The sequence below is a fragment of the Leiobunum rupestre genome, chromosome 10 (genome assembly GCF_980474605.1).
Source record: "Leiobunum rupestre chromosome 10, qqLeiRupe1.1.hap1, whole genome shotgun sequence".
Lineage (NCBI taxonomy): Eukaryota > Metazoa > Arthropoda > Arachnida > Opiliones > Sclerosomatidae > Leiobunum > Leiobunum rupestre.
The window spans coordinates 19,434,266-19,460,190 of NC_143393.1; the positions used below are offsets into that span (position 1 = coordinate 19,434,266).

The following is a 25,925-nucleotide window of genomic DNA, read 5'->3' on the forward strand; positions in this document are numbered from 1 at the left end:
GCCGTCTGCGGAGGGATGGCGAAAGAAAATGGCAGCTCGCTTGGCGGGTAAATTTGGCTCTTTTAAAAATTAATTTCTCGTCATTAAAAAAAGATACAATTTTACGACGGATATTTTTGAGTATATTTAAACATGATCTTTCAAATAGACCCAAGTTTTACCCAACCTGGACTTTTCCTTTAACTGATCACACTTACCCCACACTGCTAATTTAGAAGGAGTTTTTCGAGATATAATTTTGAAAACCTCAAATTATTAGCAAAAATACCAAATTTTCCAAGCAGGTAAATGATAAGCAGACTACAAAATATGAAACCGGTTTGCCAGTTAGGAAAAAAGTTACATAACTTTTCTTTTGGGCATAAAATCTCTAAACATAAGTTGAAGAGTATAACTAAAAGTTATAAAAACTAAATTTAATTTAAATTAATATTGAAAATATTTAAAATGTGTATAATTAAGTATATTTCAATATCCATTCATCAAATATTTTAGTATAATAATAATTGTGGAAGTAATAGGGGGTGATCACACCATCTCCATTGATCATATTTCTAAAAATATAGGACTTTATAGCTCTATTTTTTCAAAATTATAGGACTTTATAGCATTATATATGCTATTTTATTTACTAACTTTATGCATTTAAAAACCAAATCTATATTAAGTGAAATCTTTGATTTTCACTTAAAAAAATAGAAACTATTTAACCATTTGATCACAAAAATATACTAGTAGCTAACTATGTTAACAATAACACAAGTATAGACTAGAATGACTTTGTATAAGAATTCATCCTATAGAGTATAGATAAATCAAGCAATTTAACTAATTGTAAGTGGCGAGATTTGAAATGGGCAAAATATCAAAATTATAGGACTTTTTTTAGGATTTTGCTAAAAATATAGGATGTTATTGGACATTTTTGAAAATATAGGATTTTATAAGATTTTCTAAACTGAAATTTTTAAGCTCCTTCCCTCAATAAATATCAAATCAGTTCGTTCTCTCATGGCTTGTTTTGATTCCCTAAAACTGACGAGTGACAACTTCCCAAGTTCCCAGGCTCATGTTTATTTTTAACGTGGTGAGTAACACGCAGAATGTGATATTGTTCTTAAAAATTTTCTTAGGTTGTTATTTTGGGCTTATCAATGAATGTACAGGGTAAATAAATCCATATACACTAATGTCACAGTAAATGTAGAGTTAATATAGAAGGAAAGACCGTCATTTAATAAAAATTAAGTTTAAATTCTTTATTCAGGGTTGCCACCAAATTTTCCGACTAAAATTCCCTGACCATTTTAAGAGATTTTCCCTGACTTTTTAAGGACAAAATTTTTATTTTATATTTTACTTTTATCTGAAGTGAATAAATTTAACTTTACTTATATTTCTCTACTTGGAATGCTTATCCTGCCGTATCGCGTATGGTAAGATCACTCTGACGGGTTTGGCCCAGCCTAAGAGATAAAAAATCCCCTCTGCGCGCCCCCGCTCACGTTGTTGTTTGTTAATTTAACATAGTGACGTCAAAAAAACCGTCAGCCACATCGAGACGAAAATCTGCCGCGATAAGCATTCCAAGTAGAAGTATGGATTCCTGATGATAATCATAGAATTGGTCATAAATCTAGAGTAAAATTACCTTCAAAAAGTGTCAAGAGAAAATCGAATTCCCTGACCTTTTACAAATTCTTAAAAATTCCTGACTTTAGGGTTGGCAAAAACCCGGCAAAAACAGGTTTTTGCCGGGACATGTGGGAAAAACTGGTAAAAACCGGAAAAAAACTCTTTTCGTGCAAAATTAATCATTGGTATATCTATTAAGTGACTAATTTGGTCATTGCAAATAGGAGAGAGGTGGAAAAAACCATGGAAGTACGATTTTTCACACGGTTTTTAACAGGAAAACAATAGGTGGAAAAAACCGCGGAAAAATGTAGTTTTTTCCACCCGGTTTTTTCCTAGAAAAAAATCGCGGTTTTTTCCACCCTTGGCAAAATTGTGCCAACCATGCCGAACTTATTAGGCCTATTTTTAAATTCCCTGACGTGTGGCAACCCTGTTATTACCTATAATCACCGTCACCGCGGCTCGTCATTCAGCCTAGTTACTTAAAACAATTGTTCGGCTTTAAATATTATCCTGATTATTGTTCTTTTTTTTAATATTATAAAACAATAAAATTTTAGAGGGTTAACAGTGAGAGTGACGTATATTTTTATTTTTGTTTGCTTACTTACATAAAACGTAAAGGGTGATTGAAATATTGCTCCTAATTAATGGACAAGGTGTTTGATAAAACGTTTCTCTTTATGGTCAAATTACTCATTAAGTTAGTTTTAGAACAGGGTGAGAGAGAGAGTTCTTTTCTTGGGTTTTAATTTTTATATGCAAAATGTACTTCATTTTGATTTTTTTAAAATAAAATAAATCGATTTTTTTTATTTAAATCAGATTTTTATTGATTTTTTGATTTTAATTTAGTATCATAATTTTTAAAGACTTAATCTATATATATGTATAACGAATTTATTAAATTTAAGCTAATAATCATATAGAAGTTTTTATTTTTTAAAACCTATTTTGGTACTTTACAAAAAAATCGGCAGAATCTCCACCCACAGGTAGAATCCAATGCAAAATTAGGGGGGGGGGAGTACAAGAAAGATTATATTTAAACCTTAATTATAGCAATAGGCGGGGTTTTTTCTTTTTCAAAAATAATATATAAAAATTGATAAAAACAACGATTTTTTTAAACAAATCATTGATTAAAATCGCGATTTAAATCAAGTTGATTTAAATCAGCCAACCCTGATTGTGTGTACTCAAATGTCCGGGACATCTTGTTTATGGATATTATTATTATTATTATTATTATTTTGGAGAATCTTTTGAACAATTTTCTAAATAAGTCTAATGCAAGGTAGCCACAATATTTACCGATTCCAATTGCCTGTCGTTTACCTGATATTAAACAAGTTTTTTACTTATTATTTTACTCGAATCAATCATTTCTGGCTTATGTTAAACCTGGTGGTATATAAATGTAATATTCGTTGGTCTACCGTAAAAATGTAAATTCACACTCCCTTTAAGGAACAATGTAATAATCAGAATTATAGTAAAATCAAGGTTCTTGATTTGATTGATTTTTTTTTAAATTGGAATTTAATCGATTTTTATTGATTTTAATATTTTTTAATTAGGCATATACTGTTTTAAACAATTAATGCCTTGTCAAATTGATTAATAACTTGAACGCAGAATTAATTTAAATTAATCTTAAATATAATTATTAGTTAAAAACTAAATTTAATCGAGTTTGTCTGAATTGACATTGTTAGAGAGCCTAGTTTTTTACATTTTCATAAATACATTAGAATATAATATTCGATTTGAAATAGGTTAAAAAACTATTTAAATCATCAACACTAAAAATTTTACCTTCTTAAAATTTCCAGATAAATTTAAATAATTTTTTATAATTTCTTAAAATTCCCCGACATTTTGCGAATTTCATAAATTTCCTCGACATTTGATAATTTAATAAAATTTCAACACATTATATAATCACTTAAAATTGTCCGACATTTTACAAGTTCATAAATTTTCGAGACATTTTATAATCTCTTAAAATTGCCCTACGTTTTACAAGATCATAAAATTTCGAGATATTTTATAATCTTTTAAAATTGCCTAACATAAAATTTCGAGACATTTCACGTCTAACAAATTCTCCCACATTTTAAAAGTTACTAAAATTCCCCGACTTTTTTAGTGTTTATAAATTTTCTTACAATTTCCCGACTTTTTGCAATATCGTAAATTTCCCCGGCCTTTTTACAATATCGTAAAATTCCGCGGTCTTTTCACAATATCGTATAATTCCCCGACTTACAATATCGTAAATTTCCCGCCCTTTTTACAATATCGTAAAATTCCCCGACTTTTTACAATATCGTTAATTTCCCCGGCCTTTTTACAATATCGTAAAATTCCGCGGTCTTTATACAGTATCGTAAAATTCCCCGAATCTTACAATATCGTAAAATTCCCCGAATCTTACAATATCGTAAAATTCCGCGGTCTTTTCACAATATGCTAAAATTCCCTTAATCTTACAATATCGTAAAATTCCCCGAATCTTACAATATCGTAAAATTCCGCGTTCTTTTCACAATATCGTATAATTCCCCGACTTACAATATCGTAAATTTCCCGCCCTTTTTACAATATCGTAAAATTCCCCGACTTTTTACAATATCGTAAAATTCCCCGACTTTTTACAATATCGTAAAATTCCTCGACTTTTTACAATATCGTAAAATTCCCCGACTTTTTACAATATCGTAAAATTCCCCGCCTTTTTACAATATCGTAAAATTCCCCGACTTTTTACAATATCGTAAAATCCCCGACTTTTTACAATATCGTAAAATTCCCCGACTTTATACAATATCGTAAAATTCCCCGATTTTTAAGGCTAATTTTCCTTGACTAGTGACAACTCTGTAATGTTTTAGAAAGAGCAGACCTTTCTCCTAAATCATTTCAAAAGGAGCGTTCGACTGACGGTGTCACGGTGGGGATGACCTTTCGACGAGCAAAGCTAAAAATAGGGAGTCCTCATAAGGAATAAGCTTTAAGCCAATCGGAAATTGTAGTTCCCCCCATTCAACAGGTCCCCCCGTCCATTCTCCCCCCAACAACAAGCCACGATTGTGCGACTCTTGACAGAGGAACAGAACAGAGATAAAGATGCCTTTTTCACACTAATAAATCAGAGTCGATTCGGCTGTAGTTTAAAATGTTTCTAATTTATTTATCCCAAAATACTTAAATAGTTCCAATGTTTACACTTAAATAGTTCCAATGTTTACACTTAAATAGTTCCAATGTTTATACTTAAATAGTTCCAATGTTTATACTTAAATAGTTCCAATGTTTATACTTAAATAGTTCCAATGTTTATACTTAAATAGTTCCAATGTTTATACTTAAATAGTTCCAATGTTTATACTTAAATAGTTTCCAATATTTATCATAAAATGTTTCCAATATTTATCACAAAATGTTTCCCATATTTATCCCAAATGTTTCCCATATTTATCCCAAAATGTTTCCCATATTTATCCCAAAATGTTTCCCATATTTATCCCAAAATGTTTCCCATATTTATCCCAAAATGTTTCCCTTATTTATCCCAAAATATTTCCAGTAATTTATCCCAAATAATTTCCAGTAATTTATCCCAAATAATTTCCAGTAATTTATCCCAAATAATTTCCAGTAATTTATCCCAAATAATTTCCAGTAATTTATCCCAAATAATTTCCAGTAATTTATCCCAAATAATTTCCAGTCATTTATCCCAAATAATTTCCAGTAATTTATCCCAAATAATTTCCAGTAATTTATCCCAAATAATTTCCAGTAATTTATCCCAAATAATTTCCAGTAATTTATCCCAAATAATTTCCAGTAATTTATCCCAAATAATTTCCAGTAATTTATCCCAAATAATTTCCAGTAATTTATCCCAAATAATTTCCAGTAATTTATCCCAAAATATTTCCAGTAATTTATCCCAAAATATTTCCAGTAATTTATCCCAAAATATTTCCAGTAATTTATCCCAAAATATTTCCAGTAATTTATCCCAAAATATTTCCAGTAATTTCTCCCAAAATATTTCCAGTAATTTCTCCCAAAATATTTCCAGTAATTTCTCCCAAAATATTTCCAGTAATTTCTCCCAAAATATTTCCAGTAATTTATCCCAAAATATTTCCAGTAATTTCTCCCAAAATATTTCCAGTAATTTCTCCCAAAATATTTCCAGTAATTTCTCCCAAAATATTTCCAGTAATTTCTCCCAAAATATTTCCAGTAATTTCTCCCAAAATATTCCCCATCTTTATCAATATTTATTGTGTATTTCTGCTTAGTTGGAATATTTGAATTATCTTTTGATAAAACATCAGGTTGCCTCCATCACTCCACACTGAGTTACTACAGTGGGAGCTTACATGATGACTAAATTCACATCCCACTGAATTCCATTTTCTCGCCTACATACCAATCCCACTTACATTTATTCTTAAATGTGCGTAACAGTTATATCTAACCTAATCAATGATGGAGAATATGTTACAGAAATATTTGTTAATAAATAATTATCCACATTCATATTTTATAAAATGTCTGTTACTTGGGTAAAGTCCAGAAAAGTTATTGCTGGAATTTTGGTATGGAAATTTCATTAAACATTATTATTTTATGAATATTTCAAAAATGTGCAATGGAAATGAAAAAAAATGTTTTTAAAATTGCCAAGATTTTTAGAAGTCCTTCCGTATCTGCACAAATATGATGCCATTAGGTATCTAATGATATTTTTCTTTTACTATTTTCTACATTCTAAGATACACAAATGTCACAATAGGTACATCTAGAGAAGTGGTACAAATGTTTGCCATACGCGTTCTACAAAAAATTGGTAGAGATACTTTAGCGAGTATTGATAATTTGGATAAGAGCATTTTTTTTATATAATGCCACTGATAGTCCAATAGATTTAACATTGTTAATAGTGTATTTTTTGTAAGTCTATATTACTATTCCATAGCAAATATTTTACAGACGGCTAGCTATTCTAAGTTATATTATTATTCTGAAAGAAAACTTTCAATACGCTGTCAACAGCTGTGTTAGACAAGATATCAATGGAGACAAAATGGCAAAAAAAGCTAGCTGTACAATTTATGTTGTAAAGAGTTCTCAGTAAAAATTGACATTTGAAGAGAACCGGAAATGCTCATAAAGCTATAGATTAATAGATTAAACCCGCAGTAAGAATCATGCCAGTATGATAACACTGGAATTATTATCAATAAAGTAATAGGAGCAATGTTATCACAGTTTACCATTTTAACAGGAACGGTTAGACAAAAATTCAAGATTACTATTAATTCTAATGACTCATTTTTGTAATGCAAAAATACCGGTAACCATCTTTCAAAGAAAGCTGAAGCCTAGGCCCAACACTAGACATACAGGTATTATTTATAAGTACTGGGGCGCTATCCCATAACGAATTTAAAAGATACTTACTGTTCGTGTTTAACCCAAGTAACGCGCAAAATTATTACCGGGTCTTTATCGAACTTATAATTAACTACATTTGGGAAAACTTAATTAAAAACCAAACTAACCAAAAACTATTTTAAGTCACTCATAACAACTTGACCGACCGCGCATCAAACGTTAGAAGTCGCCATTTTGATTTTACTTTTTGTTTATTTTTTGCACACCAACAGAAAATCTGGCAACACATTTTAATTGAGGAGAGCTGTCTCTCCATCTAGGGCCAGAAATTAAAACGATAATTATTGAAGACCTTACAACAATAAGTATATAGAATAAATTACAAATAAAACATTTATCAAAGAAAATGGATAGTCATTATTTTTTTAAGATTTTAATGAAATGTCGGTCAACATAAAAGAGGTCGCTAAGTAAGTAGCATTGACTGCTCGTTGATGTTACAGCGGGAAATTCAAAGGCTGATCTTTTTCTAGTAGAAAGAATTGCTATTTCGAGGTTTTCACTCTACTAGTTTAAAAATTAGTTCAAAAATTTCACTCTACATTGGGTTTTATTTTAAACAGAACTAAAGGGTTAATGAAAGTTAAGTTCGAAGCAAATCTTGATATATTTTCAGACGCGGTCTATAAGAACGGCTTAAGTAAACCAAATTTTTTTTACAGTATAAAAAACTACCTTATTAAAATGGAGTCTAAAAGCGGTTTTATAAGCCAAATCTGATTTGGGTATTGTAGTTTAAAGCAATTGTCGGCTCTATCATTTCCACCTGTATTATGATAAGGCCCTTGTTATTAGAGATGGAAATGAATATCCAATTCTTAGAAAAAAACGACTTTACTGAAGAGCGTGGTGCCATCTATTAATGGCAAATGAAACTAAAATTCAATATAGGGAAACAATAACGGGAGAGTTTCGTTTGGCCGACCACAAAATACACGTTACGCCGACTGTCCATTGGGCCGACTGCTCATTTGGCCGTCTTCACAGTCGGACAAATGGGAAGTTGGCCAAATGGACAGTGCATTTGACCGACTGCTCATTTAGCCAACTGCTCATTTGAACGACTGCTCATTTGAACGACTGCTCATTTGAACGACTGCTCATTTGAACGACTACTCATTTGGCCGACTGCTCATTTGGTGGTTGAACGATACTAGTTGCGTTTGGCTAGGTACTGTCCTCTAGATCGCGTTTTAGAAGGCCCAGCTTGGTTATAAAGAACGGGTCTGAGTGGGCGCAGGTCCGGCCCCCCAACGCTCGTGTGAAGCGAGTGCGCGACGCCGTCAGGCGCCAATACTTAGAATATATTGCCCGTTCTATAAGTCAACCTAACACTAAAGACATAGTATAGGACAGGCTATAGTATAACAGTCTGTCAAATGAGCTGTTCATCTTACCGACTGAGCTATCGGCCAAATTAGCAGTCGGTCAAATGAGCAGTCAGACCAATGAGCAGTCGGCCCAATGAGCAGTCGACCCAATGAGCAGTCGACCCAATGAGCAGTCGGCCCAATGAGTAGTTGGCCAGATGAGTAGTCGGCCCAATGAGTAGTCGGTAAAATGGGTTGCTCAGTTGGCCGACCCGAATTTCAGCTAAAAGGGTAGTCGGCCAAATGAGTAGTCGTACTAATGAGTAGTCGGCCATATGGTCTGCTCATTTGGCCGACTGAAAAATTGACCAAATGAGCTGTCGGCCAAATGGGCATTCGGCCAAATGAGGAGTCGGCCAAATGGGCATTCGGCCAAATGAGGAGTCGGCCAAATGCACCCCACCCACAATAACGTCGTCAGAGAACCATTTACAATTATTATAAATAGACAACTTATACTCTACTTAATGGACTTTAGCCTAAATTATATATCCCATATAAAATATATTATTAAAAATTACTATAATTTAAGTTATTGACAAATTTACAAACGAGCTAATCAACGCGTGGGGTTACTTTTATGTCCCGCTTTTTGGGTCAAAATGTAGCTTAAGCATCTTGTTTGGTTCTACCTTCTGGGGTTGGGATGGGCGGTGCCTTTCGGCGTTTTACGTCATCACTTGAGCCAATCAGGAGACAGACATTTGTCATTGACTCGATTCACAAAAAGTTTCCGGGATTGCGTGATTTAACCGGCGAAGAAAATGACTAGTGATTCTTAGAAAAATTCCTCTACTACTATTAAATCAATTGATAATCATAAATAAAGGAATTTGTTATTCATATTCTTACATATTTTCGTTCAATCAAAAAGATGTGTATTAAAATTTTAGAAACAAAATTTAACGCTAAGCCTTGGCACTGAAAGTTAGTCAAGTTTCAAAACGTTGCCCTTCAATACAATTTTTGAGCGGCGGCGCGTGACCGACGTCATGATAGCTAAGCGACTGAGGTCAGATTACCTAATGCAGTTCGATATTCATGGTTGAAATTAATACATTCATGAATGTGTTAAATTATACTCTAGGGAGCATAACTACTTTAAGTCCATTTTTAGCGTTGCTCACAATCCATCTCACGTTCTAGCAGTAAGCTCCTCCCCTTAAGTGTCAATCAAATCGTTCTGGTATCCCATTGGTTCCCTACAACTGAGGTCTTCCATCGCCATTGTAGCATACAGAGTGATTCGCGACCGAAACAAGTCTAGGTGGCGTAACGGCGCTAGCTTCTCCGAGGTAGCGCCTGTGATCTAGCGTCTGCTACAGACCAATTAAAATCTCATAAGAACGTTTTTTCTTAAATAATCTTACCAAATTATATGCAAACGATGCCAAAATTATATTAAAGTATCATTATTCATAAAGTCAAATTTACGAATAACGATGAGGAAAAACTAGTGTTGTTAACTTTCCGGAAAAATAAAATGCGGAAAAATTTACAGAAAATTTTCCGAATTCCGGAAAATATTTCGCAAATGGGAAAAATAAAAAATTGAAACATAAATTACTTTTTAAGGTTTTTATCGATATAAAATGTCTAATATCAGTAAACGTACTACAAAACATTAATAGTGTTACATTGTTAATCAGTTTAAACTAGTCTAGTTTTACTTTAAAATTCGAAAAAATGAGGTGAAAATGCCGCTTTATTTAAATTTGGAAACATTGGACTAATCATGGAATGAAAACTTTTTTATTTTTTTTCGGAAAAATACGGAAAATTTTCCGACTTACAACACTAGGAAAAACTAATAGCGTCCGTTTTTAGCCGCTACCAATCTAGGTTTCAATGGCGAACCAAAGGTTTTTGGTCTCGAATAGTCAGTTTTCCTAAGTATGCATAAATTCTTTCTTAGTTTAGTATCTTTTGATCCAAACGCCCCTTAAGATAAAACACCATTTGGACTTAAGCACTAAGAACAGCGTGTCCAGCCCTCAGGATATCCGAAGTACTTGTTGTGGGGAGGGAATAAGTTGCCCGGCTGGGGAGGGTAATTGTTATTGTTGCGTTAGCACGAAGCCTTTAGCGTCACGCGCAAAGTTCTATTCGGTCGCTATGGCAACCAATTTCCGTCACGCCGGATTCTCTCGGACTCTGTCGGCGAAAAAGGTTACTCGCGGAGCGTTCGCGACTCGGCAGACAGCAATGCACGCGGTGGGGAAGATTAATTTCTGCGTGGTCCAAGTCACCGGAGAAGATGAAGACTACGCCGCATCCGAATTGAACGTCCACGGACCAGCGGTCAAAGGATGGCAATCTCCCAGGTAAGCCGGCTGCTTTGAGGGGGAAACCACGGACCAACGCCCGCGAGTTTGCGGTCAGCCGATCGAGACGCGTTAACGACGGGGGATAGAAAGGGTTAACTATAGCTCCTCAATGACAGCCAATTTAGCTGGACATTCCTTCACTGGACCATTGACCTTCGCTCAATTCCTATCAAATTACATACGTCCTTTTTCTAAATGAAAAATGTAGGAAATAAATTAATTAAAAACCTCAACTAGATAGATACTGTTTTGGTTATAAGAGCTCATTTACGTAACCATAAGGAATGTAACGATAATAAGTATGACACTAGTGTTATTTTTTTACCGCATCCTTCCTTCACAGTAACGTCAAATATTATTAAAGTAGCGCCACCTCGTAGCGATTTCGAGAACTATACTCGTTTGTTTGCATATAGGAGCTTAAAACTCTTTTTAAATGGAAAATAAACCTTAAATGGCGAATAAGTCATGAATTATTGAATTTTGTATAACATTTATCATAAATAACACTTCTACTATTTTGTGAGTGTTGAAAGAAATTGGTTGTATGACTTTAAGTGAGATAATTGCTCAATTTTTACCTTAAATAATTGGAACGTTCACAAACCTTAAATTTTTTAGATCACTTTCATAAAAATTTCCACGATAAATTTATATTCCCTACATTTTCCTATTTTTCCATGTGTTTTCCCTATTTTTAAATTATCCGACTTTTCCTTGACCTGTGGTAACACTGAATAGAAAATGAGCATTCCGTCAAAGAAAAATATATTTAAAGAAGATTTAGATTAATAAATAACAAAAAAAACTTTAATTCTTTGATTCATAAATATTTTTATAAAAAAACCGAGCCCCATACAAGTAGAGGTATTAATTATTCAAGAAAATATTGATATTGTAATTACTTTTTTACGATTACTCTTTTTCGTGGAAATGTGAAGCAAGGTAAACAGTTTCATTACAGTTACATCTACATCGAGGGGTCGGACACTTGCCATTATTTTGTACGGGATTTCGGGATTTCGTAGAGATTTTGGCGATTTCATCATTACTTTTTAAAGTAATTTTGGGATTTCAATGTTAATTTACCATAGAGAGAGTTAAAATATTTTGCGATTTTAGACAAAGTGTGCGTGATTTTGGTAAATGTCCAACCCCTCGATCTACATCAATCAAATTCTTCAAACAATGCATAATTATTAAAAAATATATAATAAATTAGGTTAATATTTTAAATTTAAATTAAACTAAATTATTTTAAATTTCTATAAAAATTCGATGGTGTAATAATTTATAATATAATTTATAATAAATAAAACCAGATTTTAGCGTGCCTAGTTAAGGTGGAACCCTACGTTTTCTGCCACCAGATGGGGTAAGGACTCCCACAGCATCACGCTGTATTGAGTAGAGTAAGTCGCAAATAAATTGTATCTAACCAGAGTAAGAACACGCATGGCTCTAAGCTTCATATTTTAAATAATTCGTATCTCGGCGGCAAAATAAGTAAATTGAAGTTGTTATTTGTTTAGAAGTGTTGAAACTGTAATATAGGTATGTTCCCATTTATCCCAATTTTACCTTCTCCCAAAATTATCAGTTCTCCCAAAAACATGGTGTCCCATTTGTCCCAATTCCATTTCTCCGAACCGGAGTTCATTTAACCCAAAAATATGTATTCCCATTTTTCCCAACGATCAAGTTTCCCAAAAAAATTGATTCCCATTTTTCCCAACGATCAATATTCCCAAAAATATGGATTCCCCTTTCTCCCAATCATTATTTTCAAAATATATGGTAATTGCGCGGTTTTAGATCTCATCGGTACGAGTCGATATGTCGAGAAAAATACAGCGTAACATTTTGACGGCATTATATTTTTTGACGACATTGTGTAATAAAATAGGAAGGGGCCCATATGTGAATTGACTTGGCGTTAGGTTAGGTTAGGTAAGGTTAGGTTAGGTTAGGTTAGGTTAGGTTTACCATATTCATATGGGCAAAATTTGATGTACTTGCATATTAAAATAAAACTTAGATTCATGTTTATACTGTAATGCGAAATGTTAGTCCATATCGCCTTAGCTTTATTTTTCCAAAATTATCAGCCATTTCCCAATATTTTAGTCGCCGGCCGAATATAATAGAGGGATTTGTATTGTAAGGTAGGCAAAGGACGTCAGTGATCAGGGCCCCTTCGTCGCCATCAGTTCAAGGTTGTTTCCCCTTTTGGGGGTTTTAAAGTTTACTGCGCTTTGGGGGTGTGAGATTCTATTATTGGCGTTATACTTTTCCCCCTCTCATTTCCTTCCTTATATTAAGAAAGACTCAAAGAGGATTGCCCAAAATATTTTTACCGTGTAGTTTCCCCATTGTAAACGATAAAAGCCCGGGTGGTGTGTTTTTCCACTTCGGGAGAACAAGAAGCACGTGTCCCGTGTGTGTATAAAATTCCAGAAAATAGTCAGTCCCTGGGACGTCAGCGAGATTCCCCAAAAAGTGGGAGCGGAAAAGAAAAAGAAGAAAAGAAAGGAGAGGAGACCAGGTCGGAGTTCCAGAGGAGCGAGATGAAAATTTAAGTCTCCGGTGCGAACTAATAATTTTTTTTAAAATAATTTAAAGTCGGAAGTTTAATTTTTGAACAGTCCTAAGTAATGAAGGCTTCGTGCTAAAACAACAACAACAAAAACTGTACGCGCAGTGTTACGACCTTATGGGTCAGCCTCAAAGGCCCGACACCAGTTTGATCGCCACACCAAGACCTGACTACGACGAACTTACGTCGGACACCCGCCGCCACCCCACGTTGGACCGCTTGACCAGTACGACGGACTCTCGTTCTCGGCAGCGATGGATTCTCATCACCAGCAACGCTTAAGTATCATTACGGTATTTTAAAAGAACCGCTCGTAAAATGTTGCAAACTGTTTACGAACTGTGAACCAATGTTTGTCCTTTTATTATTTTATTAATTTTGATATATATCGACTATATAACTTCTGTGCCCCAAGAAATAATTCCCCCGCGAATATTTGATTTGTATATTACCGATTTTAGTTTATAAGTTAGTTTTTTTTACTAGGCCTAGTTGTCAGGATCAAGTGTAATGTTTGTTTATCTTTAAAACTTAGTATGGTATTAAATAACTGTAATTCTTTGGCAATCCTCAAATTAGTTTGAATTTCTTAGTATCTTTAAAATTTACCCCTAGACAACAACCCTTAATATTCATTTATGCAGTTTAAATCCCCTAGACACTATAACGTTAATTTTGGACCCTCGCTAACCCAATCATAGCAGTTACGCGAGTACCCGGGCAAGTTAATATGTAGCAGCACATAACAAACTCCCTAATATTTTTAACGCTACAATACCAAGTGTAATTTTGGGACAAATGGGATTTGGGATAACTATTTTGGGACAAATGGGATTGGGACGAATAGGATTGGGGGAAATGGGATTGGGAGAAATGGGAATTGGGAGAAATGGGATTGGGAGAAATTGGAATTGGGAGAACTATTTTGGGCGAAATGGAGGTAAACCGTAATATATCATATCAAAACAGATCCTATAAGCCGCTATAAGTATCAAGAACGATAGTTAAAGTGTGACTTAAAAAACGTATTAACAATTATGTAAAAAGATGTTAAATATTATTATAAACTTGATTGATTGATTTATAATTTATAATTTTTAAAAAAATAATTAAGGGTCTAACTTGGGAATGCGCTGTGAACAGATTGAAATTTACTACTTATTTAGCCATACAAAACCAAACCCTTACCTTTATATAATCATATAAAGTGGGTTTAAAAAATGTGAAAATGTATGGTTTTGAGTTGGTACGTCAAATTTAAAATTTATTATAGCAATTTACTGACGAAATTCGATAATACATATTATAATTTGATCTCATATTTATTTTTTTATTTTTTTATTTTGTTACATAAGTAATAACTTTAAAATTATTCGAAGCGAGGGGTCGGACATTTACCAAAATCCCGTACACTTTGTCTAAAATCGCAAAATATTTTAACTCTCTCTATGGTAAATTAACATTGAAATCCCAAAATCACTTCCAAAAGTAATGATAAAATCGTCAACATCTCTACCGAATCCCGAAATCCCGTACAAAATAATGGCAAGTGTCCGACCCCTCGATTCGAAGCGTATTTAGATTCCAAATTAGTGTAAATTTATTTAAAAAATGTCACATTTAAGCCATACGAGGGGCTGATCACTCCGCGTATTCGGTGTACAGAGCCGTACCTTTGACTGTACTAATGGGATTACGCGTAATCTTCGAAGCCCCTGCCTTTGGCAGTGCTAATCAAAGCGTAGTCCGGTGTACAGACTTTCTAAGAGTGGTTAGCCCCTCGAAGCCATAATTAAATTTGGAAGTCGAGATATGATAGATTAAGTTTTTTTTTATAATTTATTACAGTTTATAAACGAAACAACTTTTATTATTAATTTGCTTATTTTGCGTCCGAGATATGAATATTAGTTACTCGCCTCTGGTTACGGACTATTTATTTGAGCGTGATGCCGATGGAATTCTTACCCCATCTGGTGACAAAAAACCTTACTAAACATTCTCATTTATTTCCTCTTTAAAATATATAGGTGAAAAATAGCCGTAGTGCCTGTATAAGTGTTTTAACCGTCGCGTTTCAGTGCTGGGGGAAAAGCCAACATTACGAACTATGTCCCCAAAACCTTTCCCCCTTTTGAGGGGCGAAATGTTAGGAGCGACTATTTTAGAAAACGCTTGGCCTCGATTCCCCCTGAAGCCTTATCTCGAAAACACTCGAGCCAAATAAGGAAAATAATTTTGCATCGAAATAAAGTACGTGAAACTACTTAAATACACGCCTAAAAATGAATTATGGAATAATTTATTTAGCGTGGCGACTGCGAATTCGGGGGGTCGTTACCGAATCACGTACTGCAAAAATAATCTATCCCAAAACCCTAAATTAAATCAAGAACATTCCTCCTGTCAATAGGTCGATTCCGAAATTGCGCTAAAATTTCCCCCTTTCTTGTGAAGACTCACTTCCCCTACGTCACAATGTCGTCTGCTACATTCAAAATTAATTTTATTTTTAATGTTTTACACCTAATCTAGGTTCTCTATTGTAACTATAATCTGGTATCTGTTTCTCATACGCTTGTTTCATAATCTGTTAGCCTTATCTGATCAGATAAAATCTGTTAGCCTTATCTGATCATATAAAATATTTTAGCCTTATCTGATCATATAAAATCTGTTAGCCTTATCTGAACCTTTAAATTCTGTTAACCTTACCTGATCGGATAAAATATGTTAGCCTTACCTGATCGGATAAAATCTGTTAGCCTTACCTGATCAGATAAAATTTGTTAACCTTACCTGATCGGATAAAATATGTTAACCTTACCTGATCATAAAAATCTGTTAGCCTTACCTGATCATAAAAATCTGTTAGCCTTATCTGATCATAAAATCTGAATATGTTAGCAAATAAGAATAAAATCTGTTAGCCTTATCTGAATATGTTAGCTGATCAGATTTTAAATTTGAAAATACTTTATTCAAACAGTTATCCGTACTGCATATTTTAGAATAAAAGTATGTTTTCTTAATAGTAAATAATAAAAACATTTGTAGAAAGCTGATTTTTCTATTTTATGCTAAAACGACTTATTCAAAAAGCATGTTGCATCTCGTCAAGTAAACGTGAATAAATTTATCGAATAAAAAAAGATTGGAAATTCGGTTGAAAATGGATTTTTATTCAGTTTAGCGTGAACTAGATAACTGTTATCTGTAGATTGTGAAATCAATTCTGCTAATTTGGCACAGTTAAAATATTTAGATGTTGAGAAGCACTTACATAAATGATAAAAGCAAATATTGAATTGCTAGAGTGCCTTATAATAATTGATAAGTTGTTTCCGGAATAAAATGATGATAAATTACGTGAAATATCCGAGGGGCAGGTCACTTCCTTGATTAACGACGCACCCCTCGAAATATTAAATCCGATTTAATCGTGATTATTTTGATTAAATTCAATTTAATCACGATTATGTTGATTAAATCATGTTTAATCAATTAATAGAATGTTTAAATCTGATTTAATCATGACTAAATGATTAATTTTGATTTAAATGATTAAATCCTGATTGAAACGATTAAATCGTGATTAGTATGATTAAATCGTGATTAGAAATTAGAACGAGAATCAGAATGATTATATTGTTGATTGGAATGATTATAATAGAACGAGCTGATTAGAATAATTTAATTTGTGATTAGAATTATTATTTCGTAATTACCGCGCTCGATAAAATCTCGATTCGACCGATTATATTGATTAAATCGTGATTAAAATGATTAAATTGTGATTAAAATGATTAAATCTAATTAAAATGTTTAAATCTGATTAAAATGATTAAATCTGATTAAAATGATTAAATCCTGATTAAAAAGATTAGATCATGATTAGAATAATTAAATCTCGTTTAAATCGTGATTAGAGTGATTAAATCGTGATTAGATTTTTTAATCTTGATTACCCTGATTTAATCACGATTACCCTGATTTAACCATTTTACTATGATTAAGACGCACCCAAAATGGAAGTGACCTGCCCCTCGGAAATATCACCGTAAGGCATTCAATATTTTGTCTATTTTTATTGTTTTACAATCCAGAAAACTATTACATTTGGTAGAAAAACAAGAATAAAATGGCTAGTATATCTTAAAATAATTTATAATTTAGGTTCCGGTACAGAATGACCATCCGTGACCCCAGTCCTCGCCCCCTGTAACATTTAGTGACCCCGTTAGTACGAACCCTCCTTAGTGCGTTACGTAATTGGTGTACGGTCCCTAACGACGCGACGCGTAGATATAAATCCAAAAAAAGCACCGGGCCTTCTAATTATCAATTCGAGGCGCGTGACAAACAAACTCATATATTGCCCGAATAACCTATTTTCCGTTTTTGTTTGGTTTTGCTCTTTCCGCCAGGTTCTGTCATTACCCACAAGAGATTGTCTTTCAACTAGAAGCTAGATGCAGAATATCAAAAATTCAAATATTATCTCATCAATATTTAATAGGTATAAAAGATTTTCTTATCTTCAAACAAAACAAACGACATAAATAACATCACTACCTCAACGAGATAAATTCATTTTATCAAAAGTATATAAGATATATTTTAGAGAAGTATCTATTTCCCGTACGGGGAAAATTTTTGAAATGTCGGACCCATCAGCGTTCGCGGTTTGACGGGAAATTAGCGTTCATTTAAAGTGTTGGTTGCTAGGGCTGTGCGAGTACTCGAACATCATCGATTACTCGCCATTTTTCGAGGTCGAGTATTCGAACATCATCGATTACTCGCCATTTTTTGAGGTCGAGTACTCGAACATCATCGATTACTCGCCATTTTTTGAGGTCGAGTACTCAAACATCATCGATTACTCGCCATTTTTTGAGGTCGAGTACTCGAACTCGACCTCGAATAAGTAATTGGAGAATACTCGTCAATTACCGAGTACCAAAAAATTGCAAATTCGGGTACCCGATTACTCGAATAAGCTGCTCTCTAAACTCGTCGAGTATTTGTTTTTTTTTTATCCTCGTTACTTCAAAGCTCAAAGAGGGGTTTTTACCGCTTTTTGGGGGGCAATAAACGGTACCTACGAAGTTGTGGAAACTGTGGTTAATTTAAATTAAAGGAATATTTTTCAGCATTGAAATTTACTGTATGCTCCTTTAAATTTAATTTCCTAATTACTTGAATAAAACCAGCTCCTAATCAAGTACTCGATAACCTCACTCATTAAAAATATTACTCGAGGTTTTTTTAGGTCGATTACTCGAACTCGACCTCGAATAAGTAATTGGAGAATACTCGTCAATTACCGAGTACCAAAAAATTGCAAATTCGGGTACCCGATTACTCGAATAAGCTGCTCTCTAAACTCGTCGAGTATTTGTTTTTTTTTATCCTCGTTACTTCAAAGCTCAAAGAGGGGTTTTTACAACTTTTTGGGGGGCAATAAACGGTAACTACGAAGTTGTGGAAACTGTGGTTAATTTAAATTAAAGGAATATTTTTCAGCATTGAAAGTTACTTTATACTCCTTTAAATTTAATTTCATAATTACTTGAATAAAACCAGCTCCTAATCAAGTACTCGATAACCCCACTCATTAAAAATATTACTCGAGGTTTTTTTAGTAAACTCGTCTCGAAAAAGAAAGTTTCCCCTTAATCAAGTACTCGATTACTCGACTCGACTTCAATATTACTCGACTCGAATACTCGATGAAAAAATATTTGATACTCGATAACCGACTCAATTGCGTAAAACAACTACTCGCACAGCCCTATTGGTTGCACGAAAAATCGATAGCAATAAAAACGAATGAATGCGGGCTTGTTTTAAAACCCTGGACGTTCTCTTTCCAAAAATGTCATTGTCGAAACAAGTTTCCAAGCCTAAGTGTATTAACTTTGAGTCCGAAACTGACCTTTTTCGCTCCCCAAAATCCTGAAATATTCCGCGAATTTTTCTCCTCGGTAGCACGATAACTTTGGAGCAAATCGAAGCTGTAGTTTTATTCCTAAAATAGAAGGAACTGAAGTGAAGGGATTCTGTTTACTTGTAGAAGTTTTCAAACCAGAGATTTTTAATCATAACTTTAGGCTTATTATCGAAATATTTTTTTTTTACGCGCGCGATACGACGTTTTAAGAAGAATAAAATAATAAGTCTTACAAGGAGCCTTCGGTTTCATATCGTTTTTCTACTACGTAACCTTGTATATGCCTATTTCAATTACTACTGAGTAGGACTTTTTCCTGGGTGTTAAATCAACCCGCTTTTAATCCCAGATGTAAAGAAATGTATTACAGACAATTAGCCAATGATACGCTTCGCATTTTCTGACGTCATGGGTGCCGAGAAGAATTTTGGAAGTCTGGAAATTCGCTGGAAAACTCGATTTCCACCATTTTGACTTCTTTTTATAATAATTCAAAGACCACTTAACCGATTTGGATGAAATTTTCTGTACTTGCTATAAAATGTTTGCTCTTTCTAATGAATCATTAATTATCCATAGCTAAAATTTCGTGCAACCAACACTTTAAAAGGTAAACGTTTCACTCGATGGAAACTTCTCATATAAAATATATATCATATACTTCTGATTTTACATATTCAGAAAATAAGGCTTTTCATTATTGAATCGAAATGAATTTTTTTTAAATAATTTAGCCACGAAAATCGAATTGTACATGGGAGACGTGCCCAAAGGCTCCTCCACTACTGCCAGAAATATAAAATGGTTACGCTTGGGGTAAGTTCCGAAATTATAATTTAAATGGCTATTACGGCTTTAATTTCTTTATTGCAAGTTTCAGTAGAACGCGTTTGTAGCAAGCGAGGGCGGTAGCAAGTGACGGCTGGGATCTAGTTGCATTCGCTGTCACTAGAGGTCGTTAGTGTAATAATCAAGTTGAGTAACCAACAAAATCTAGCCTAAAAGGTGTGGGAAATTGGGAGCTTCTCGCGTTGATTGGCTTTTCGAAATCACGTGATTATTAAGTTATTTGGTTTTGTCTTTTCGCTTGTTGCGGGATTTCGGAGTAGGGTAAGAAGAGTAAGGCTATGACGTCATTTTACTCCGATTATGTGGTGGCGAATAGTTTGAGTCAGAGTAAAAATGTTTTTCCAAAATGGCTGCCTGTGGCCTTTTTAGCAGATACATTCTAGCTAGCAGACGACCAAATCCGATATACTCCTATACACCTTCTTTTCAGAAGGAGTAAAAATAGTAGCCTTAATACTCCGGAACAAGCAAATAGTTTATGGGCCGGAATAATTATCATCCCCGGAACAGGCGAATAAAACGTTTTAGGGTAAAAAGAGTACACTTTTAGTCCGAGAACAGGCGAAAAGAAACCACCTATTAAACCCGTGGTTTCTGGAAGCCAATAGATGGCAGACAACTAGCTTTTCACTTTAAGTTCCCGGAAGGTGCTGCCACCTACAAGCGCTTTTAGAAACATTTGTGGAAACCTTTTTTACTTTTTTTTGCCATCTGTATTATGATAGAGCCCTTGTTATTAGAGATGGCAATGAATCAATCCGATTCTTCGAAAAAACGACTTTACTGGAGAGGGTGGTGCCATCTATTAATGGCAAAGGGCTTCCTAAAATTTAAAATAGCGAAACATTTATCATTATTATAATTAGACAACTTATACCAAGAACTAATTTATGTATAAGAACGAACAAGGAGCCATATTTTCTAGGCGTCAAGTACTTGTTGTTTTTATTTTATGGGCGGAGTTTCGTATTTGGACTTTCGACATCGCCATCTACTGAGGAATTATGGCCGCCTTCCACACAGGCATTCTTTACTGAGCACGTGCTTCTGGCAATCAGAAGATCGTGAGTTCGCGCCCGGCTCCGGACGGAACGGTTTTTACTATAGAGTTTTTAAAATTAAATTTTACAAAACTGAAATTTAACTCTTCTAAATAATTCATAATTATAATTCTCTAAAATATATTATGTTTAACAATGTTAAATTTGTTTTATAAAATTTGAATTAATAAAACTCTACACTAAAAACTGTTCGGTCGGGAGCCGGGCGCGAACCCACGATATTCTGATTTCCATAGGGAAGTGAAAATGACACCGAGTTTTTATTAATATCCCGGAACTGTTTGGAATTTCACTAATAAGAATTAACTCAACATTACATATATGTATATCACCTTTTATGAAAAGAAACGATAAAGCCGAAGTTAACGGAATAAAGGATCTACGGATGTAACGGATACCTCCATGTTAAATCTTGTTTAATAGTTTCACAGTGGCTCGGCAGATGGCGGTCTGTACTTAAAATTAAAAAAAGGGTGGAGCTACAACGTACATGAGTGCAGCAGGCTTCAAAGCTACAGTAGATCGTTCTTATACATAAATTAGTTCTTGCTTATATTCTATTTACAATTGTTAGTGGACTTTAACCTAAATTATATATCCCATTTAAAATATATTGTTAAAAATTACTATAATTTAAGTTATTGACAAATTTAAAAACGAGCCAGTCAACGCGAGGGGTAATTTTACGTCCCGCCTTTTGGGTTGAAATGTAGCGAAAGCATCTTGTTTGGATTTCGACGCTAGCGACATCTGTTACTTCACGTCGAGCCGACACTTGCTTTAAACCAGAGTGACTTCCATCGAGGGAAGACGGAGGGGGCGTGGTTTATACAATGGTTCTCTGACGACGTTATCATTTGGCTATTTAGAATTTTAGCTTCCTTTGCTATTAATAGATGGCACTACGCTCTCCAGTAAAATAGGTTTTTTTTCGAAGACTCGTATAGATTCGTTGACATCTCTAATAACAATTTCCGTTATAAAAGATGATATTGAATAATTTCTTATGGGAGAAGTATCTAACTACGTCATACCAATGATAGTACCGCCGCCAGCGCTGCCGGTAAAAGGGAAAACGGATAAAAAAATATTGAAACATCTCTACTTCATTTTTCCAGTTTTTTTAAGCCCTTTGAACTCGACCAAACAGCGAGCGTTACGCTGTCACGTGATATAAGGACCGATTCTGAAAGTCTTTAAAAGTAGGCTTACGAATTTTTGCGTCTATCACGTGACGGCATAACGCTCGCTGATTGATCGAGCTCAACGCGCCTCAAAAAAAGGTGTACCAGCAGCGCTCTCTGCGGTAAAATCCGTCAAACGCGCCTCAAAAAAAGGTGTACCAGCAGCGCTCTCTGCGGTAAAATCCGTTAAACGCGCCTCAAAAAAAGGTGTACCAGCAGCGCTCTCTGCGGTAAAATCCGTCAAACGCGCCTCAAAAAAAGGTGTACCAGCAGCGCTCTCTGCGGTAAAATCAAATTTTGTCCGTGTGTACGCAGTATTATACCAACCTTGGTGTGTACAGTCATGTCTTTGTGCGCCAGAACAACGGGAAAAGGGATGTAAAACGAGAAAATAGATAAAATCAGGAAAATACTGCCCGTGTGAACCAGCCTTAACATTTACCGGCGGTATTACACCAAATAACGTTTAAAGGGGAACGGCCAAGCTTTTCCAAATATTGCCTTATTTCCGTATCAAAAGATCAACAAGACGTTCAATATACTAACACCAAGAACTTATATATGTATAAGAACGTTGAACAAAAGACATCGCTTGGGCCATGATTTAATCGGTTTCAGAATAACTCCGCCCTAAAACCCGCGTGCAGCGCGCGCTTGAACTAGAAACGGTTTTAACTTTCAGCACGCGCCGCACGCGGTTTTTAGCGCGGAGTTATTCTGTAACCGATTGAATCATGGCACCAGACGCCAATTTGATCGTTCAATGTTCTTATACATATATACGTTCTTGCTAACACGTACCTTTTTTTGTCTTGAAAAAATTGCTTTTGGCCCAAAAAGTTGAAACGCAAAATAACGCCAGGGTTTGAATTTTCGCCGCCATCTTAGGGGCTGCCGTCAGCGCCCCTAACCCCGTATGAGCAATTTGCGAACTAGCGTAACTTTTGAAATCGCTCAATTTAGGCTTAGGTCTCTTATAACTGGAAAGCGCCGCGCGTGCAAATTAAAAAAATCTTTTGCCTCTACATTATCAATTTTAATGGAGCCGGGAGTGCCTCACCGGTTTCTCACCAGGTGTCGCGGCGGACACGCGCTTTTCAATTTCTCGAAATTTCTTTATTTTATTAAAAATTAACCACTTAATTTTTTTGGTGCGGTTTTCACCATAAATTTTAGTTTTTAATGTGCTATAGGGCTATTTAACTGGTTAAAGCTTGACCGTTCCCCTTTAAAATGTGAAAAACAATCAGCGTAGGGCTACTTACTTATTTTTAGTGTTGTAAGTCGGAAAATTTTCCGTATTTTTCCGAAAATATAAAAAAAAATTATTCCATGATTAGTCTAATATACTGTTTGCGAATTTAATTAAAGCGGTATTTTCATATCGTTTTTTCGAATCTAAAAGTAAAACTAAACTTCTAGAGTAGTTTAAACTGATTAACAATGTAACATTATTAATGTTATTAGACATTTTATATCGATAAAAAGTTAAAAAAAATTAAAAACCATTAAAAAGTAATTTTTGTTTCAATTTTTATTTTATTTTTCCGGATAATTAACAACACTACTTATTTTGATTTGGGTACTTTTGTTCGAATTTCATTCGTCCGAATGGTGGTACAAATGTCCGAATGATCATTTGTCCGAATGCCGGAAAACAGGATCGTATGTCCGAAAACGTATTTCATTTGCCCGAAACATTTATCACAACTTTTGTTGGTGATTTAGTCGTTCAATTAATGTTAACTTTACTGGCGAATTTCATTTGTTCGAATAATCGTTTGTCCGTTTTTTCGAACATTAGGAATTGGTTGTTTTTTTTAAACATTGTTGATATAAGAAAATAGTAACATTAACGTGAACCTAACCTAACCTAACCTAAAATATCCACAACATTCAACGCAATTCCCACTTACTATATCGGCCAAAGGAAAAAATTTTAATTCTTGCACTAAAAAAATCCGGACAAAAAAAACAGCAATAAGAAATACTAATTTAGCGACAGAATTCGGACAAGTGATGCTACCGATTCGGACGAATGAAACAAACAAGTTGTCCAATTCGAACAATTGAAATATTTGTTATTTCGGCGGTTCGGACGAATGAAATTCGAACATTTGTTGCACCGGTATATTCCCATTCGATCGAAATCCCATTCGACCGAATTCAATATGTTTCCGAAATATAGCCCAAAAGGCGGATTCGGTTCATTGGGACCTTTTGTTTTGTTTTTTACTTCTGCCCCGAGATATAGCAGGGTACGCAAAAAACGTTATACCTAAACAAAATTGCTACAGGTGTACTAACGGTAAGGTTAGGTTAGGTTAGGTTAGTCTCTCACTTCCCTAGGGTGGCGCGCTTTTATAAATATATTTATGCTTTGAACTTTTTATTTATATCAAGAATACAATAATTCGAACAATTTAATTTTTTAATGTGAATGGTGAAGTTTGTAGCAATTGCGTCGAGTAAGGCTAACGCGACTTCTTCATTCGAACCCTCGTTTGTGAGCTATTTTCTCCATTTTAGCTAACTGGCTCCAATAAGACTATCAACACTTATTTATATAAGAAGTAAACCTATTTAAAAAACGTCTCATAAAAACGAAATTTGATGTACTATAAAAAATAATATAAACGTGCAAAATTGGGCTGTAAACCGCACAATTGGGGTATTTTCGATCGATTGGGACTCAATGTCAAATCGCTTTCGAACGAATGGGATTTCGGTCGAATGGGACCAAAGCGTTCTACCGTTCGGACGATTGAAATTCGAACAAATGTACCTACCCCCTTATTTTTAATGCCAGTTTCTCCTGTAATAGTTTTGGAAAGTTAACATTTTATATATTTATCCCCATACTATATTTCCTACCGAAAAATGAGTAGAAACCTGCAAAGGTACACGACTCGATCGAATAGCATTAGCAGTGTCGGGAGAAAAATTATCAAACTATTTTAAACACCAAGTGGATGCCGCTATCTCGCGTCATGACTCCGGGAAGATAAGCCACGCCCCTCCTCTCGCTTCTTACGTCTCGTGTTTCATATTAGGGTGATAGAACCAGGCCCGTAATGTAAATGCGGGCCCAGCCAAATTATTCGTCCCATGTTTGATCCGAGGGGTCGGACATTCATAGAAATTCCATACACTTTCCAAGAAATCCGAAATCAAGCCTGGATTTCTTCAAAATCCGGATATTTATCTCGAAATCCGGCAAGTAATCCAGAAATCCGACGGTAAATTCCGAAATCCGGCAAGAAATACAGAAATTCATCGGTAATTTCAGAAATCCGGCAAGAAATACAGAAATCTGACGGTAAATTCCGAAATCCGGCAAGAAATACAGAAATCCGACGGTAAATTCCGAAACCCGGCAAGAAATACAGAAATCCGACGGTAAATTCCGAAATCCAACAAAAATCCAGAAATCAGACGGTAAATCTCGAAATCCGGCAAGAAA

At 34.5% G+C, this 25,925-nt stretch overlaps 2 protein-coding genes across 4 annotated transcripts in view; one reads left to right on the top strand and one right to left on the bottom strand.

Annotated features, from left to right (window-relative positions):
• Positions 1 to 7,279, bottom strand: part of Hsepi (D-glucuronyl C5-epimerase) — a 42,411-nt gene extending 35,132 nt beyond the window's left edge. For all 3 annotated transcript variants that reach the window (XM_090161255.1, XM_090161254.1, XM_090161251.1), the window contains exon 1: positions 7,126 to 7,279. The gene's annotated coding sequence lies outside the window, so the exon portion shown is untranslated. The remainder of the gene's footprint in view (positions 1 to 7,125) is intronic.
• Positions 7,280 to 17,877: 10,598 nt separating this feature from the next.
• The window catches only part of LOC149924961 (centrosomal protein of 104 kDa), a 31,176-nt gene continuing 23,128 nt past the window's right edge, over positions 17,878 to 25,925 (top strand). Inside the window, exons 1-2 of the mRNA XM_090161680.1 lie at positions 17,878 to 17,931; positions 20,103 to 20,184. Of these exons, the coding sequence (XP_090017806.1) occupies positions 20,123 to 20,184 (62 nt within the window). The 5' untranslated portion in view covers positions 17,878 to 17,931; positions 20,103 to 20,122. The remainder of the gene's footprint in view (positions 17,932 to 20,102; positions 20,185 to 25,925) is intronic.